The 16,798-nt window shown below is 40.5% G+C and overlaps 1 protein-coding gene across 11 annotated transcripts in view; it reads right to left on the bottom strand.

Annotated features, from left to right (window-relative positions):
* PTPRM (protein tyrosine phosphatase receptor type M) overlaps positions 1-16,310 on the bottom strand; it is a 457,694-nt gene extending 441,384 nt beyond the window's left edge. For 8 of the 11 annotated variants that reach the window (XM_032690775.1, XM_032690785.1, XM_032690804.1 and 5 more), the window contains exon 1: positions 15,881-16,310. In XM_032690775.1, coding sequence (XP_032546666.1) covers positions 15,881-15,953 — 73 coding nt within the window. In that variant the 5' untranslated portion in view covers positions 15,954-16,310. The remainder of the gene's footprint in view (positions 1-15,880) is intronic. The other 3 variants (XM_032690841.1, XM_032690860.1, XM_032690871.1) reach the window with 1 other exon arrangement.
* Between the last annotated feature and the right edge of the window lie 488 nt (positions 16,311-16,798).

The following is a 16,798-nucleotide window of genomic DNA, read 5'->3' as shown; positions in this document are numbered from 1 at the left end:
ACCATTAAAACTTGCTGTTTTCCAGAAATAAACCTGGTTTATTAATATTCGGCCAAATAAGAAAAAAAAAAAAAGCAAAAACAATCTCTTTACTGGTAATTAGTTACTAACCAGTCAATTTGTACACTTATCAGCTTCCCCGTAAGTTCTATTTTCATTTATTCAATACCCAACATTTCTAACATCATTCTGATCGAAAACAACTTCAAAACACTAAGTCCACTGCAGCGTTTTTTATAAAGAATGATTTAAGCAGTCTGAGAGGCAGCAGGATTTTAGATCACTCTGAAAATGCACTATACTCAAGGACTGCATTTTAATTATGGAAACCTTTTAGAACATCCCTGTTTTATTAACAGTAAGTGAAAGACTATAAACAAGGCTTCAGTATGCACCACTTCTTCTCAATCCTGCCTAAAGCCCTCAGGGGGAAACAGCTTCAGTGTGCTTTCATTTCTTCCCCCAAGCATTCTCATCTCTGAATGCCTCTTCTCACCAGCTTTAAAATTCACTTAACGTAACAACCACACAGTTATGCTTTTTTCTTCCCTTTTTTTTTTTTTTAATATACAAGTGTTCCCTCCTTTAGGAATAAACACTAAGGCCACAGCTCTCAAACTCCCACGGCATAAATGCAATACAGGAGACCATAAACAATCTAAGCAGAAAAGCACTGCAACTAAATGTACCTTGAAAACCTCTTAGTTTGCAATGCTTTCATAAAGCTTCGTGGCCATGCACAAACTGTCCCTACATTTCACGCAGTGACAGCAGTAGTAATCCCTGGAAAACTTCTGGAACAAATTGTATAGCTCAGAGCACAGTTCTCTCTGAGCCAGTACAGCACGAGCTTCTTCCATGGCAAAGGTTTGTTGGAGCAGCCCCCCCAGTTTCAGTGAACAATACAAACTCCCGTGCTGCCATACACAAGAGCAGAGCCAGGCTTCTCCATCGCTCTCTCCTTCTGAAACAGCTTTCTCCTGTACCTCCCACTGGGATATTTTGCCTGTGGCAGCAGAAAGTTCCCTATTAATATGTAATATATACCATAATTAGCACTGTAAAGCAGGTAGTTATCTCACAACTATCCACCCAACCCTCTGTCATAATCAGAAAAGTTTATTTACAGGGAAAATAAAGGAAACAAAAAGAACCCCACAAAATCTATTCAAAGCCCGAACTATTTTCCATATGATCCCAGCCTCTTCTACAAAAACAACACAAAGAAAACCACCACAAGAGTGTTACCAATGTTCAGTTACCACTCGTCATCCTGAGGGAAAAAACAAAACCAGACTAAGAAAATTACCAAGACTGTTTCACAAAAATCAGAATAAAAAGGCACACTTCATAAAGTACTTTTTAAGTACGGAGTCTAGAGATGAAGGAATTCACTTGCTAAATACATGCACAGCATATTGCTTTAGTCGCTCCGAGGACATCGGGTTAGGCCTTTAGGGTTTATAACATTAGTTCAGCCTTTCTGATAAAGTGTGTGACTCAATGACCTGCATTATTCTCTTCTACAGAAGCAGCAGCCTGATTTGGTACAGTCACTGTATTCCTAGCTATGCCTCTGACAAAGTATGCAAAAACCTTGAAGTTCTGTCAGTTGCTGGATCCCAAAATTATTTCACCTGCAAATCTAAGTCAGTACAAGTTGCATTTGCTACCAAAAGGGAGGTAAGGTCAATTGTGAGTTTCAGCCTGATATCCTCTCTTCAGCAGAAATTTAGAATCTAGTGCTCTTAAGCTTTGTGTCAAGATATACTGTATTTGATTAAGTAAATGCTAGATTTTTTTTTTAAAACATACAAAAACTCTCTCAGAAACTATTCATCTACCAAAATATTTCAATAAGCAAATAAATTCGGGAGCTACACAGAAACTCCTAACAAATTCAGGCTTCTACAGAACACACTTGAAGACAATTAGCTTTTGGCAATGACTTTTGGTTGCTCTACTTGCCACAACATAATACACAGTATGTAGGCTGAGAGAACCAACATATATGGAACAATACAACACAGAAACCTCTGATTTTTCTCTGTTAGGACAGACAGCAATTTTTTTATTAATATACTCCACAAAGCACATTACTAAATGTGATGCAGAAATAGAAACAGAAAAAGCTCTTTAAAAAGATAAGATTTACAGCCTATTATTTTCATTTATTATCCATGCTTTTCAAATGGCATTAATTTACAAAGTCATTAAGTACATACAGGGCTCTGATAGTTTCAGGTGTAAAACAGACTAGTTTCTCACAACAGCTTAGAGTTTTATTGTGCACAGAGTAACGTGTATAGAGTAAAACTCAATGCCATTGCAACTCTGTCTCATGTATACACAGGAAAATGTATGGAATAGCTGTAAATATTTACTCTTAAAGAAAATTAATTGCCCTGGGTGCAATATTCCTGTATCAAGGTTCAGTAGTTTACAGTTACCTTCCACATTAACATAAAAATTTATCGCAAGGGATGTCAAAATCCATTAAGTCCCATGTTGTTTGTTTATTACTGATCCATTGCTGGAGGCAATTAGCTCCATCCCTAACCAGGATGCATTAGCAGGTTGACTCCAGTGCAAAGTCAGAATGGGGAACATAAACCACCTCTGAAAAAAACAGATTTGCAGACAGAAACAAATTGAGGAATGCTCATGAAATCTATCACATAGCTGAGTAATAAAGGAAGTATCTCTACCTCTAGGTGGGTAGTGAGCATCTTTGGAAATAAAAATCTAACTCAAGCGATTTGTTGAAGTTAAGAGTTCATCCACCTTACAGGAACACACCTCTACTAAATTCATTATCCTGTTATGTAACTAGAGCCATTTTAAAGCTTTTGAAACATTTCAACAATTCCCACACCTGCACAGTGTGTGTACACAAGATCAGGGTAATCCTTTTTTAGCGCCAATCACAGCCTTACCTCAGCTAAACACAGAATCTTACTTCTTTAAGATATCCGGGCCCCGTGATTGGAAACCTTGACCTACTCTCAAAGTCACCCTGCTTTTCAAACTTATGATTCTGTTGATACTGTAGCCAGCAAAAGAAATCAGCTGCAGTCTCAGAGCTATGTAACTGAAGAAAAGACGCCAGTAAAACTTGCTCCTGTCATTAAAGAGAAGAGACAAAACCCAACCAGCATTCAGCTTCCCAAAGCTCTGTGATCTAATTCTACACAAAAGGCTTAATAAGGTTTAGGCTCATAATACAATTAGTAATTTAGCTCACAAATTAGACTATATATTAACACTCCAGCAGAGACATCAGCCATATGAGGATTAAGAAGGAATCTTCTGGTCTCAATACAGAGAGAGAACTTGAATGTTTTAATAGACCACTTCAGCTTCTACTAATGTGAACATATATTGCACTGTACAGAATGATATGAGCATGGCCAGTACTCTCTCATATACTGAATTTTCATCAATGGGAACCATGATAATAATTTGTACTGAGCTCATCTTAAAGCATAATTTTAGCTGGTAAAAATATCTACTGATAGTACAGAACAGACTGCATATGAATTAGATGTGCACATAAAAACAAGGGCCAAAATTAAAACATCAGCATGGACAAAATACAGGTTAACCCAAGTTATGGATATTATATTACAACATTTAACTGCAATATTTGAATAAAGAAGCAACTGTTATCCAAATCTTTGCATACGACATTTATTCTGTATCTATTAAGAAGGAACACATGTAATAAAAGATACTTCATCATCTTCTCCCACAAAAGGGCCCAAAAAATTTAGAAAATAACTGATATCTCTTGCCTACTACATAATGGCACATTTTCACACAGAAAAATTAGTCCAGATGAATTTTCAGAGGTAGGCTAAAAAGGCAAAAGCCCCACTGTACTTATTACAAGGAGCTAAAATTTCAATTGCTGTGTCTGAAAAGTGCTGTAACTTACAGAAAACTATATGTGTAACTACATTTCTACAAAATGCCAATATTGGTGTGTTCATGCTGACTTGTGTTAACACCTGATTTACTTGCAATTATTATGTCAACAGGAGCTTTTTGTAATTACTTTCACAGTATGCCCAAAATGGACTGTATTCATCTTGCAGTTTGAGCTTGTGTTTGTATAATTAGGGCCAGCATTGCTAGTTCTTTTTAGCCTGAAAAACAAACAAACAAAATCTTCATCAGTTTACTTCACACTCTAGTAAAAACCATTCACACCCAAATAATATTATGAACAATGTCCATCTGGTCTGAAATCTAGATCTGGCTGCTGTATCTCATTCCCCACCTGCACTGCCTGCTGTTCCTATCAAGTGTTCAGTGTGAATCCATTCAGTGCAAAGCAAGACTTTAACTTCACTCGTTCCCAGTACTTCCTCATAAGCACATGCTTTCCTGGCATGTGTGTTAGCCCATGCATGGGACCACTTTGGTCTTATTTGTCTCAATTAAAAAAAAAAAAAAAAAAGAGGCAAAATCACCTAACTTGCTATGACTTAGGAAGTCAGGAATTGTATCCCCAAGCTTTTATCACAGCCCCCCAGAGGGTCTGGGGCTTTCTCAAAACATGCAAGTAGGTCTCCAAACTGTAAGGCCATGATAGTGACCCATATCCACAGAATATCCACATCAGAGCTACCATCCTGCAGGCTCAGCTCTCTCCTCAGCTCAGTCACTGCTGCTCAAAGGATGAGCTGGCAGAGGAAGACACAAATGATTTGAGGAGAGGAAAAGAGAAGGTTGCATGGAGACCTCATAGGAGCTTTTCAGTATCTGAATGGGGCCTACAAGGATGCCAGAGAGGGACTCTTCATAAAGAACTGCAGTAACAGGACAAGGGGGAACGGATTCAAACTGAAAGAGTAGGAGGAAGTGTTCAAGGCCAAGTTGGATGGGGCTCTGAGCAACCTGGTCTAGTGGAAGGCTCCCTGTCCATGGCAGGGGGGTTGGAACAAGATGATCTTTAAGGCCTCTTCCAACCCACACCATTCTATGATTCTATTTGTGGAACATAGTGATGAGGAGCCGAAATCAACAGAGAAAAGGAGGTGGAGATAGCACAGGAGGTGGCAGGTAAGCAGTATATTTTTGAAGGTGGCCTGGTGGTTATCAGCTTTGTTAAATATGTATGATATTTTCTCTGGAATAGATGTTACTAAAGTGCAATTTTAGAATTGTGAGCAGGTAAGAACCCTCCCTCTTCCTCTGTACAAAATTCCACAGTACACAGCTCTAGCAAATTACTATAATTGGCTAATTCTTTCTTCTATTGCTAGACCACTGGGCAGAGTTAAAGCACTGAAACAACAGAAATGTGGCTGCTGGTGAATGTCACGTATTTGCTCAATGCCAGTTTGAAGCATATAGATCCAATTTTTTTGCAGTTCCACTCCCAAAGGTCCAGAAATACACATCATCTAAGTCTGGCATACAAGCAGGAATTAATTTTTCACTGCTGCAAATCTAGCGTGACACTCTGCAGTTTGTGAAGACTTTAACAGAGTGAGTTCCGGAAAAGTGAGATTTCTCACTCACAGAGAGTGAATGGTTCCCAAACTGTGGTTGTGAAACTGTGATCCACCCACTATGTGCACTGATTTGAAGCAAACAAGCCTGTGAGATACTACTTGACTCGAGGAGATTCACTGTGAACCAATTCATGAAACCACGAGTTTATATCCATTTTGAAATCGGAATTTTCAAAAACACAGTTAGTTTTCATTGCTAAGTCTTTGAGTTTGGCCTACACATAAGAAACTGACTCCATTTTTTGCAGTGAATGCAACAGAAGTGACAGGCAAGCTATATCTTTAAAAACACGAATTTCCATGTTGCAGTCTAAACTGCATCCATCGCATGTAACAAGAACCTCCAAAGTAGTTTCTGACTGAAGCCAGAATGACTCCACTGCTTCTGTTTTCCGTTTCCACTTGTCACCAAGTCATTACAGAGATCTTCCAAAATAAAAATTTAGACTTCTGAAGGCTGTACCTGTTTGTCTGTAAAAACCAGAGAAAAACTTTCAAATGCAGCAGACCATGCACGCATTATTTACATTCCTGCATTCCCCTTGAAGTGACCTTGGCCATTCAGCTAGATAAAGCCCAGACGGTCTTTATCTGAACTTCTCAGTCTGAACATATGCTTCACTCCTACTAGCCAGAATTACTATTTGCTCTTCAACACTGCAAGTCCACTATATGACAGAGGAAGGTACAGGAGGATAAGGCTGAATTCCACATTCAGCAATGATCTGCCAGTCAATCAATCCACAAGCACCACAGCATGTTTATCTACAACTGAAAATAGAAGTAGCTGAGCAATATTATTCTTAGGTGGTTATTTCCATGTCATTTCCCTGTATGGATAATCTTATTCTAGATACTGGGCTACAATTTAAACAAACATTTTAAGGCTTTTTATGTATACACCTTTTTGTGGCCATGTAAAGTTTTTAACAAGGGTAACATTTAACTGCCCAATATTCAGGATGCAAAGAAGTAACAAATTTTAGCAAACTTTCTGAAGAGCAATTGTACATCCAGCTCTGAAGCCTCTGCAAGACTCATTTAAAAACCCCAATCCACATCTGCTGTTGGTGCACGGCTGCTGCAGAAGTCAGGTTTTTATTTGTCAAGAGTGCATTTCAACTAGTCTCAGGCTCCCGAGCCCTATGCAATTTCAATGCGTATTTGCTCTAAACGGCGTGTGCTTGTCTCAAACACTCCTAAGAAACCCCAGCGTTTTCCAAATCCTCAAATGAAAATTCTAGGCTTATTCACATAAATCCCTTACTAGCCTAGATTTATGTAGGCAATTCTAACAACAACTCCTGAAGTAAAAATAAATAAAACACACCTCATGAACTTTATATGTGATCTTCAATCCACGTGCTTTTGCTGTCACTATAAACAGGAGGTAGTAGTGTTGGGCAACATACAGGCTTTCACTTGGCATTTTCAACCTCTAAGGTTTTAAATAAATATTAACTTTAATTGTGTTTTGGTTTTGTTGGTTTCTCAACCAAAGGTCTGTGACACTCACAGACCTAACCCCAAAAGATTTCTTTCCTATTTAGAAAGTTGCTTGTTCTCCTGAGCTAGCACTGAATCAAGACGAGGACATCTCTCAGACACGGTAAAAAGGGCATCAGCGGCACAGTGCCTTAGAATTATTACCAGGACAACAATTTATCTTACATAACTGAGAAATTACTTCAGTATCAAGCTGTCTCTGCAGAAGTTAAAAAGAAAAACAGCTTAAGTGATGTGTTATGTAAAGTGCTTATAATAAAGTGTTAAATGCCGTGCTTTGCAAAATAATCATCTACTCTGTAGAATTCAGAAAAGGTAACATTAAAGGAAAAAAGGCTATAGCAATTTTCAGTCATTAACATAAGAACTACCCCACTGAGAGCTATGGTTCCTGGAAATGTCCACAACTGTCTCCATCTCCTAAACATGTGACAGTATTTAAGTACTCGGTTGAGTTTCAAGGGAAAACTGAAGTTACAAGTGGTGACAAATGACAGCTGTAGATTTTCTCTAACTATTTCAGGGGGTTTTGAACTGTCATCCTCTTTTTTTTTTATTTTTTTTTTAAATGGAAATTTAGTAGATTTATCAGCTATGGGGAGTCGGGAGGGGAAGAAACTCCTACCGGTTCAAACTAAACAAAAACCCCATAGAGTGAACAGAAAGGAAAGTTTGGCCACGAAGATCCTCCTCACCCATGTCACAGTCAAATTCCAGAGCACAGATTTAAATCTGGGTCTCCCACACCTCTGTGGGAGTTCTGATCACTAAGCAACTATTACAACAGGAGTTAAAATATATATCTTTGTCTTCATGCTGTGCTCCAGGGGCGTGATTCACGTTAGGCTATGTCATCCCAGTGTGGAACCAGAAAAACATCCAGGCTCAGAAAGTTCCACTGAGAGAAAATCATTTCCCTTTAGGAAACTCAGCCTTTGCTTGAGATAGAAGCTGGTAACTTTTTTTTTTTTTTTTTCAAAACTGGGGATCCCTTTTCTCAGAAACTAGAGAAACTCCACACTCAGAAGCTATGTAAACTTGGTAACCAAAACTTTAAAAAGTGGATGTAGATGACCACTTCTTGGTCACAAATTACTGTATCAGCCATGGCAGAATTATGAAGCATCAGCTCTCAAAATAAGGAATTGTTTGACCACAGCGGGAAAAGAAGGAAAAAAAAATGTACCTCCCCTGCAACTACCTATGCTGCAAGTACATCAGGAAAAATGCCAGAGTCTGCTAATGGGTAATTAATTCATCAACTTTAAGACACAGACATACAAACTGCATAGATTACAGGCATATACACAAGTACTTAGGAGTAGGTATCATGGATGGAAATTATTTACTCAGTCTAGTGTATATTCACCAGAAGAACAAATGTGAGTAGCCACCCTATTCTTTTACCTATAACAACCCCATTAAGAAAACCTTAAGCATTATGTTACTATCCATCCACCTGGAAGTGCACAGAAAGTCCTGTAGTATCCTCCTCAATCTTGTGTTAGCATCTTATCAGCACAACTAAACAGTTCTTTCACCTAATCAGCCTACCTTTATGCTCTACATAATTAAAGAGCCACTGACAAAAATATTCTATCCACTATATTACTTATAAATAGAGAGTTTAAACAATATTTGATTTTAAACTTAAGGATAAAAGATGTGATAGGATTCAAGATAATACAGCACCATCTTCCTGAAAACTTCCTCAAAATAACTGTGCCTTAAACATTAAAAAAAAAACCCAAATAACAAAACAATAAACAACCAACCCCAAACAAATACCGGGGGGGGGAGGGTGTCAAATAAAAACCCTGCTCTAATACAGGCATGTGATGCTGTATTTCATTCTCCTAGAAGATGAAGAGCTAAAGTGATGAAAGAGGTAATTAGCTGTTAGTTATTCCAGAGCAAAACCACATTTCTAATGATTAACAAAAAAATGTTGTAAGAGATATTTATAATATCTTAACATTGAAGAAGATTAAAAAGAAAAAGGTGGGGAGGTATAAAAAAGCTAATATACCCCGCAAAAAACCCTACTGTAACCAAAACTTACTGCTCTCTAAATCAGGGCACATTACATGTGGGGGGGGGGAGGAGAAAAACAAACACATTCATAAGCAAAATCTTGGGTTTACACCATTCCACAGAAAAAAATTAGAGTCATTAACATCATTACATTTAATCATATGTGTAAAGATAATCAACTATTGCTATGTAAAGTTGTCAGAAGGTATATTTGAGCCTTGAATATATTATTAAAAACAAATGTGTTTAAAACTAAGATAATAAAAAAATAAGAAAATGTGAACAATTATAAATGCATTTTTGGTTTCCAAACGTAATTTAGCTTCGTTTTTGACTTTTTTGGGTTTTTTTTCCAGCATGTCTTCCAGTAAGGTTCATCTCTTCCATTCTTCCAGCAAATGTTATACCTTCCTTCCAATCTTTTCCCCCCCAACACCTCAATCTAATTTTTTTTCAAAACTCCTCCCTGTTAAGTCTGCCACGGTTTTGTCGGAACAACTGTGGTCATTACTTTTTTTTCCCCTCCTACCATTTCATTTTATGCGGCAAAGGGTCACTGTTGAGTCAAACCCTTCTGGCTGAGATGCTTCTTTCCTATTCCCTGTAGCTATTGAGCATGAGTATGTGTTAGAGGCACAAATACACCTTAATTTTTACTCTCAGAAATCTGGGCACAAACACGTCTTTCCTACATTTTTAAAGCATATGTGGGACCCCACCCTCTGTACCTCCTCCTAACATTAATGGAAGCCACGTGGCTTAAAAAAACAACACACCTTATGCCAAAATTAGAAGAGAATTCCACTGACAGCAACATCAGAGCTGAAGATAACTATTTTGAATGGAACAGAAAGGTTCTTAATAGGTTGTGAGAAGGCTCACGCAACATTTAAGGTTGTATCTTAACCATCTTGATTGATCGTTAAAAAAAATCTTATCAGATCTCTGCAGCAATAACCCTTGCATTTAAAACACTAGGAAAGTACTGATAATATCTTTGTAGTTTTCTGCATTTTATTATGTACTTTTGCCATATTAGAGCATTCATTCGTCTTTCTGATGAATACTGAAATCAGCCTTTTTACCAGTAATTAAAAGTTCATTTGTATTATAATCAAACTGATGCAAACAAGCCACCAATGGATTAAAATTCTCTAGGTCACAAAAATCCATCATCTATTTTCACACCTCCCCAGCTCCAAATGCACCTACATTCTTACAAAGCCCAGTTTACAGTCCTTCCTCTTTCTATGCTTAGAAAAGTGGATTTAGAGATGCAGCTACACCTAGTGATCAGCAGCAGGTCACAGCAGGCAAAACTGAAAAACACTGCAGAAGTCTCTGAACACAGTTAGGTGAACAGTGACACAGGAAAATTTACTTCTAGATTTTTATATTTTTTTCCTAAATATATGACCATATGCTCAAAATTTGTTTTGCTTTCTTGAAATCCTCTTTAACACATTTATAACATTATACATCAGAAATACAGAACTGGAAGTTATCAGCAAAATCAAATTAAATAAAGAGGAGACTCATTTTTTCCCCAAAAAATTGAGCAGATAATTCAGCTGCATTCACATATTTACAAACAGTTTTTTCCTGTTGTGAAAATTTTCAGAACTACTACTTCTTTACACAAGGGTCATAAATGTGAGCTGAAAGGTTCATAATTACATGTCATTTCCTGGGGGAACATCTTCAAAACTTAGTGATTTAGCAACCTCAAATTAAGTGTTTGACAGTGATACTAACGAGTTTGAAAAACAAGAGATACCCCTCTCAAAACTGCACTTCCTTTAGTATAAAGTTGCAACAGGTAAAACATAGGTTCAGTTCACAGGTCCTGACCCCACAACATCACTGGACTTTGTTCCACGAAATCTACACCTATTATCTTCCACCAGCTGAATCCAACGATGCAAACTGAACAGATGGTCTCAGCAGTAACATGTAAAACTTCCCAGGCCACCAGCAACAAGGCCATTTGACATATTCACTGACCACTGCAGTGCACAAGTGAGTGCACAGGAGAAACAAACCACCTCCACACATCTTCAGGTCAGACTCAAATGACATTAGTGAGATGGAGTTCAGGAGCTTGCTCACCCTATCCTAACATATTTTGTGATTTGCCTGAAGATTTGTTCTCTCTAGCCGTCAATCTAACAACTTCTGTGAGCACTAAATATATTATTTTTTCATACATTATATGCTGTTATATTGTTTCAGGATACTGTGATTTGTTTTCCTTATTAATTCTCATGACTGCTAAACTGTGAGACCAAATAAACACCACAGCATTTTTTTCCCCTGTGTTATTACATTCTTGCAACATTTCGTAGGATTTATTTTTAATTTCTGATGAGGTTTCATTACTAACTTCATTATTATTTATTTAGCTGTTCATAACTAACATTCAGAACAGTTAAATAAAATAAATTTAGAAAACCAACCCAAATACCCACCACACAGTTTCTTTTTCAACAAACTGTGCCACTTCCAAAGCCCAGACTCATTTTTACCTGAAGCATTCTAAAGTACATCCCAATTTACAGGGGAAGAGAAACTTCATTTCATTTAACTGTAAAAAGTTAAAACCCACCACATTTAGAAGCTGACTCTTCTAAATGCTTCCATTAATTTGCTGGACTATTTTGAATATGAATAGTCTTAGATGTAAAACAGAAATCAAGTCATTCACCTATTCACCTAACAGCTGTAATAGGAGCAGCTAAAATCTCTAACAGCAGGAAGTTTGGTTTGAAAATCTTCTCCCACAGCTCTCACTGTTTAGCGAGGCCAAGTCCATGCTATAACTTTAGCTGGAATAGTTTTCTGGATGAGCTGACAACTGCGTCAGCCACTAATAAACCCGCATTTTCACTACCATATGTTACTTCCCTTAGGAAGTGCAGGCATACAGACTTGATGGATGGGTGGAAAGAAAGAAAAGCAGGTGAAATAAACGATGCAAACAAAAGCAGAATGCATTAAAATGAGATATAACAACACTTGGAGATCTTTGCTGCTGAAGTGATCAGAATAGCTATTAAAGGCTTTCAAACAGAGAACCTAATACTATGAGAAATCTCTTTAAACACAGTTAATTATACCAGAAACTTCTATTTCCTAGACATTGGCAGGAGCTTAATTTCATCTACAATAGGACCTATGAAGACTTAACCTATATTCTTTCTTTTCATTTTCCTTCTCTGCAGTCACCAAACATCAATGTGATCACAGTAAGTTTCAACTTCAGCACGTCAAACTTCTCCTTACATCTCTTTTCTGGAAAATGTGATCCTTCTTTTTAGAGTGCCTACACCCAAAAATGAAACAGATGAATCTAAGGCACAACTTCTATTCAGAATGCAAGTTTTCGTATTTTTAATTTTAATCCATGAAATAGCTTGAGGATTACTATTCTCTATGTAAAACCTTTACTAGACACTAGGAAAAGTAACTTTCAAGTTTTGTGCAGCACTCTTCCTCCTGTTCCTTTCTTTATAATTGCCACTAGTCCTGGTGCAAAGTTAATTACAAAAGCACTTTCAGTCAGTCCATCCATCCCTCTCACTGCAACAGGACTCATCCCTTCTCAGAGAAAAACTAAAACTTTTTAAACCAATATTGTAAAAAGATAATATACAACTTTAATGCTTTTCATGGCAAAAGAGAATATAACAGACTAATAATAGTCCTCCCTGAGTCAGATTTCAGTTGTAAGCAAGAAGCACCAATTTCAGAATTCAGGCTCTGTGCAAATTTACATCTATATCTGAACATGACGACTTCATAAACACAGCGTCTGAGTTCTATGACACATTTCCTTGCCTTCAGTTTCAGCTCCCCATTTTGGTATCTGACAGAACTCATCCCATTCAGGCCCTTCATTTTATGCAAGGTCAAATATTTAAGTTTACAATGTCCCTTCTAACTTCCCACATTTCTATGTCTGACCTAAATCTCTTCCAAGAGTGAAGTGCTTCCCCTAGCCTGAATAATCTACCAAGTAGGTAGAAGAAGGAACACAGTGGAGTCAGGTGGCATCTTCTATGACAGAATACCACATTTCAGAGACTTCTGTAATATTAGCATTCAATCTTCACACAGAACCACTTAATAACATTTATGCTAAAATTATAAACAAAAACCAGATAAATGAGGAGTGCTACAGTTTCTCAGAAAGAAATTAAAAAAATAGTAAAAAACCCAAACGCAAAACAAATCTTGCAGAAAGAGCCCACCTACTTTTAAAACTTAGGATAAGCATCGTTGTCCATTTAAGACAATGTTTTCAGTAACATCTCTTGAATTCAAATTCATGAGATCATTTGCTTCCTGAACTGATGAATCCAGAATTTTAAAATCTTTATTTAAGGACTCAGAGAAAATCTCATTGTTATTTACTGTTAAGCTGCTTTCAAAAGATTACTTGAAATCTCCCAGGCCTTAAAAAGCCAAGATCTGATCTTTCAGTAAGATTATTTTCTAAATAAGAAACTCAAATAAAACAATAGCTGAACGTAATGTTAGAACTAATCTTTGTAAAACAAATCCGTCAGTTTAGAAAAGGGTAAAAATAAAAATGGAATTAGAAATGCCAAAGATTACCTAACTCACACACTGCTATTCTTTGCTTAGAACATGTGTGGAGTTGGTTTTGTTTCTTTTTTCTTTGTTTGCTTTTAAACTTTTTTTATAGGGTAGTCATATTACTCCCATCTGCAATAGGGGACAGCTATTACAAAAGATAACTACCCAACTCAAGGATGGGTTTTTCTGTCATTTAATTTCTATGACACTGCTGCGTTTTTTTCCCCCCAAGTCAAAATGACACCCAGGCACACGGTTCATATGGTAAAGTATAAAAATGGAAATTTCATCAATTTTGTTCTGAGTGCCAAGAATAAATATTTTAAGAAGAATTCTCTATGTGCATCTTCACAATAATCTTCACATTCAATATTTAACATACGTGTACATATGCACACATGGGGAGAAAACAGGGCAGATTCTGCATCCCATGCCACCCTTTGCAACCTCACTACAGTGTGTGAATTGCAGCCTTTGTTATACAGTACTTCAGAAGGTCTGGAATCGCACCTTTGAAAAACCTATATGCACGAGTCATCTGTGAATTGTTTGTGGTTTCCAGCACAGTTCTCTCCACTGTGTGTGTCAAGGAAATGAATACAAATCAAAAACTAACGTGGGATTGTTCTTCAGCAACATGAACAGCACTTCAGTGCTGACTCTAGTACAGTACCAGCACAACAGATGCACAAGCCATTTAAATATCCAGAAACAGAAGAGCTGCCCCAGCTTAACTTTAAACAAGAAGAAAGACAGTTCACTCAAGTCAGCAATGAGTTACGGATTTATCTTAATAAAGCAAGAGCTCCCATTGAAGTCTGGACACTAGACTCCCAACATTAATGAGTTATAGGGCTAATATAACTGAGTCCAATTCCATAATTCACTGTAGAGCACAGCTTCATCCTAACAGAAGTGTTTGGGAAATATTTCATCATTGTTGTATATCACCTCGGAATAAAACATTTTTCTGCTCAGAGATCTTCTGTCTCGTCTGCAATAAAAATGTTGGCAAGAAACTAGGGGAAATGCAGCTATGTACACAAAACGTCCTTGGAACCAAATAAAACTCAGAATTTTTAATTTTTTTAAAAAAGTTTTAAAACAGGCAACCAATTCCTAGCCATAAAACTTGGTTTAGCCACAGTGCTGCATAGAAACAACATGTAATGTACAAAATATAAACTACTCTGCAGCCTGAGCAACAAGGAGTCAGAAATATTACTTCCCACCAGATCAAAGCACACTTCACATGAGCTGAAGACCAGATGTCTTCAATTTAAAGTGCTTTTCAGTTGCACTAACTTCATGTTAGGAACAAAACAAACCAAAAAAATCTGAAGTTACTCTTTGCAGTGAAGCGCACAGAACTATTTCACAATCCAAATTTTTGTCTAAAATTACGCGTTTCTCCAACATATAAATAGGACAGGGGTGTAGGCAAGGGGCTCGAGACCAACATAACCATCTGCAGGTCCGGGGCTTCGGGGAACGAGAGGAACGCTGCTGATGGGGCACTTCTCCGTGCTCTTCCCCGGGTAGTGCATCCCGGTACCGCTTAGGCGAGGGCAGCTTCTGCCCTGCCCTCTCAGGTGACGGTCTGGGGGGGGGGGGCTGCAGAAAGTGCGGGGCCAGGGCTCTACCTCCGGCTCTGCCGGCGTTTCACGGCCGCACCCCCGGGCAGCGCCGAGGGCGGGGAGCGCCGGGGGCCAGCGCGGAGGCACCGGCGGACAGGCAGGGCAGGCACCGCCGGCCCCTCCGGGAGCACCGCCAGCCCTCCTGCCCCCGTCGCCAGCACGGAGCGCCGGGGGCCGGCGGCGGCTCACCTCGCCCCTCCGCCGGGGCAGCGGGAAACTTTCGGGAAGTCGGCGGCGGAGAAACGCCGGAGAGCCCGAATCCCGCCCGTCCCTCCAGCCCTGCCCTGGAGCTGCCCGAGCCCCGCCAGCCTGTCGCCCTTCCATCGAGGCGCAAGGGCGCAAACCGAACGGCATCCCGGCACCGCCGCCGTCTCCGGACACTTTTTCCACCCCAGGTACGCAATGGTTTCGAAGTGTCAACCCCGTCAGGGGGACGGGGAAGAAAACAAACAAAAAAAAAAGGCAGAAGAAAACAAAAAACCAAACCAGACCCACACCGACGGCGAAGTGGCAGTGATTCCCCCCTGCCCCTTCGCCGCCTGGCCCGCGGGAGGGCTGCCTGGGGGTAAGGCGACTCCTTACCTGTGAACGTCTGCGCTCCCGCTGCCAGCAAAACTCCGGCCAAAGTAACCAGGCAAGTTCCAACTTTCCCCATATTTCCACCCCTTCCTGCTCCGGGTCCAGCAAAGTGCCAAAGTGTTTGCCAAAGTAGGAGGCGCCCCTCTCGCCCCCCTCCAGTCCGTGGGGCAGGCGAGGAGGGGGCAGCCGGACTCCCGCACTTGGTGCCTCGCGGGCTGGTTTCCCCTCCTCGCCCTCCGTCCGCTCTTAAGGGCAGGGGAAGAGGGTGCGAAGTGTCCGCGGGCCGCCCGCCCGTCTGCCTTCCTCCGGCCACGCCGCTGCCCCGGTGGGCGCCGCTCGCCTCCCCCGGTGCCCGGGGGGGGCACCCTTAATCCCGGAGCCTCCTCGGCCGGCGCCGCCGCTAGTCCCGGTTCAGCTCGGCTCCCTGACTGACTCGCGGTCCCCCGCGGCGGGCGGGCGGGCTGAAGGGAGCGCGGAAAGTCACGCCCAGCCGCCGGCGCCGCCGCTCTCTCCCGCTAGAGGGCGAGGCGGCCGGAACCCGCCGCCGACAGCAGGTCGGGGGCGGCTGTCACCCGAGGGGGGAAGCGCTTGGGTCTCCTTCCCGCCCCGCTGCTCCGAGCGCGGCTCTCCACGCAGAGGTGGCGCCGTGCCGGGCAGGACGATGTCGAAAGTTCGTGGACAGTGGAGGGAGGAAAGGGAAGAGAAAGGGGAACAAAAAAAAAAAAAATAGAAAAAGAAAAATTTCAGCCAGGCGTCTCGGTAACTTTGCCGCGGGCCGGCCCCGGCCGGAGCCGCCGGCGCTGGAGTTGTGACCGCCGTGGGTACTTTCCCCGCCGGGACGGGGCCCCGAGGAGACGAGCAGCGCGGCCCCGGGGCAGCGACCTCGCCCCCGCCCCGCCGCCCTGGCGCTGCTCCGGGCAC

This window comes from Chiroxiphia lanceolata, chromosome 1 (assembly GCF_009829145.1).
Source record: "Chiroxiphia lanceolata isolate bChiLan1 chromosome 1, bChiLan1.pri, whole genome shotgun sequence".
In the NCBI taxonomy this organism is placed as follows: domain Eukaryota; kingdom Metazoa; phylum Chordata; class Aves; order Passeriformes; family Pipridae; genus Chiroxiphia; species Chiroxiphia lanceolata.
Note: the sequence above shows the minus strand (reverse complement) of the source record. Positions and strands in the feature narration are given on the sequence as shown.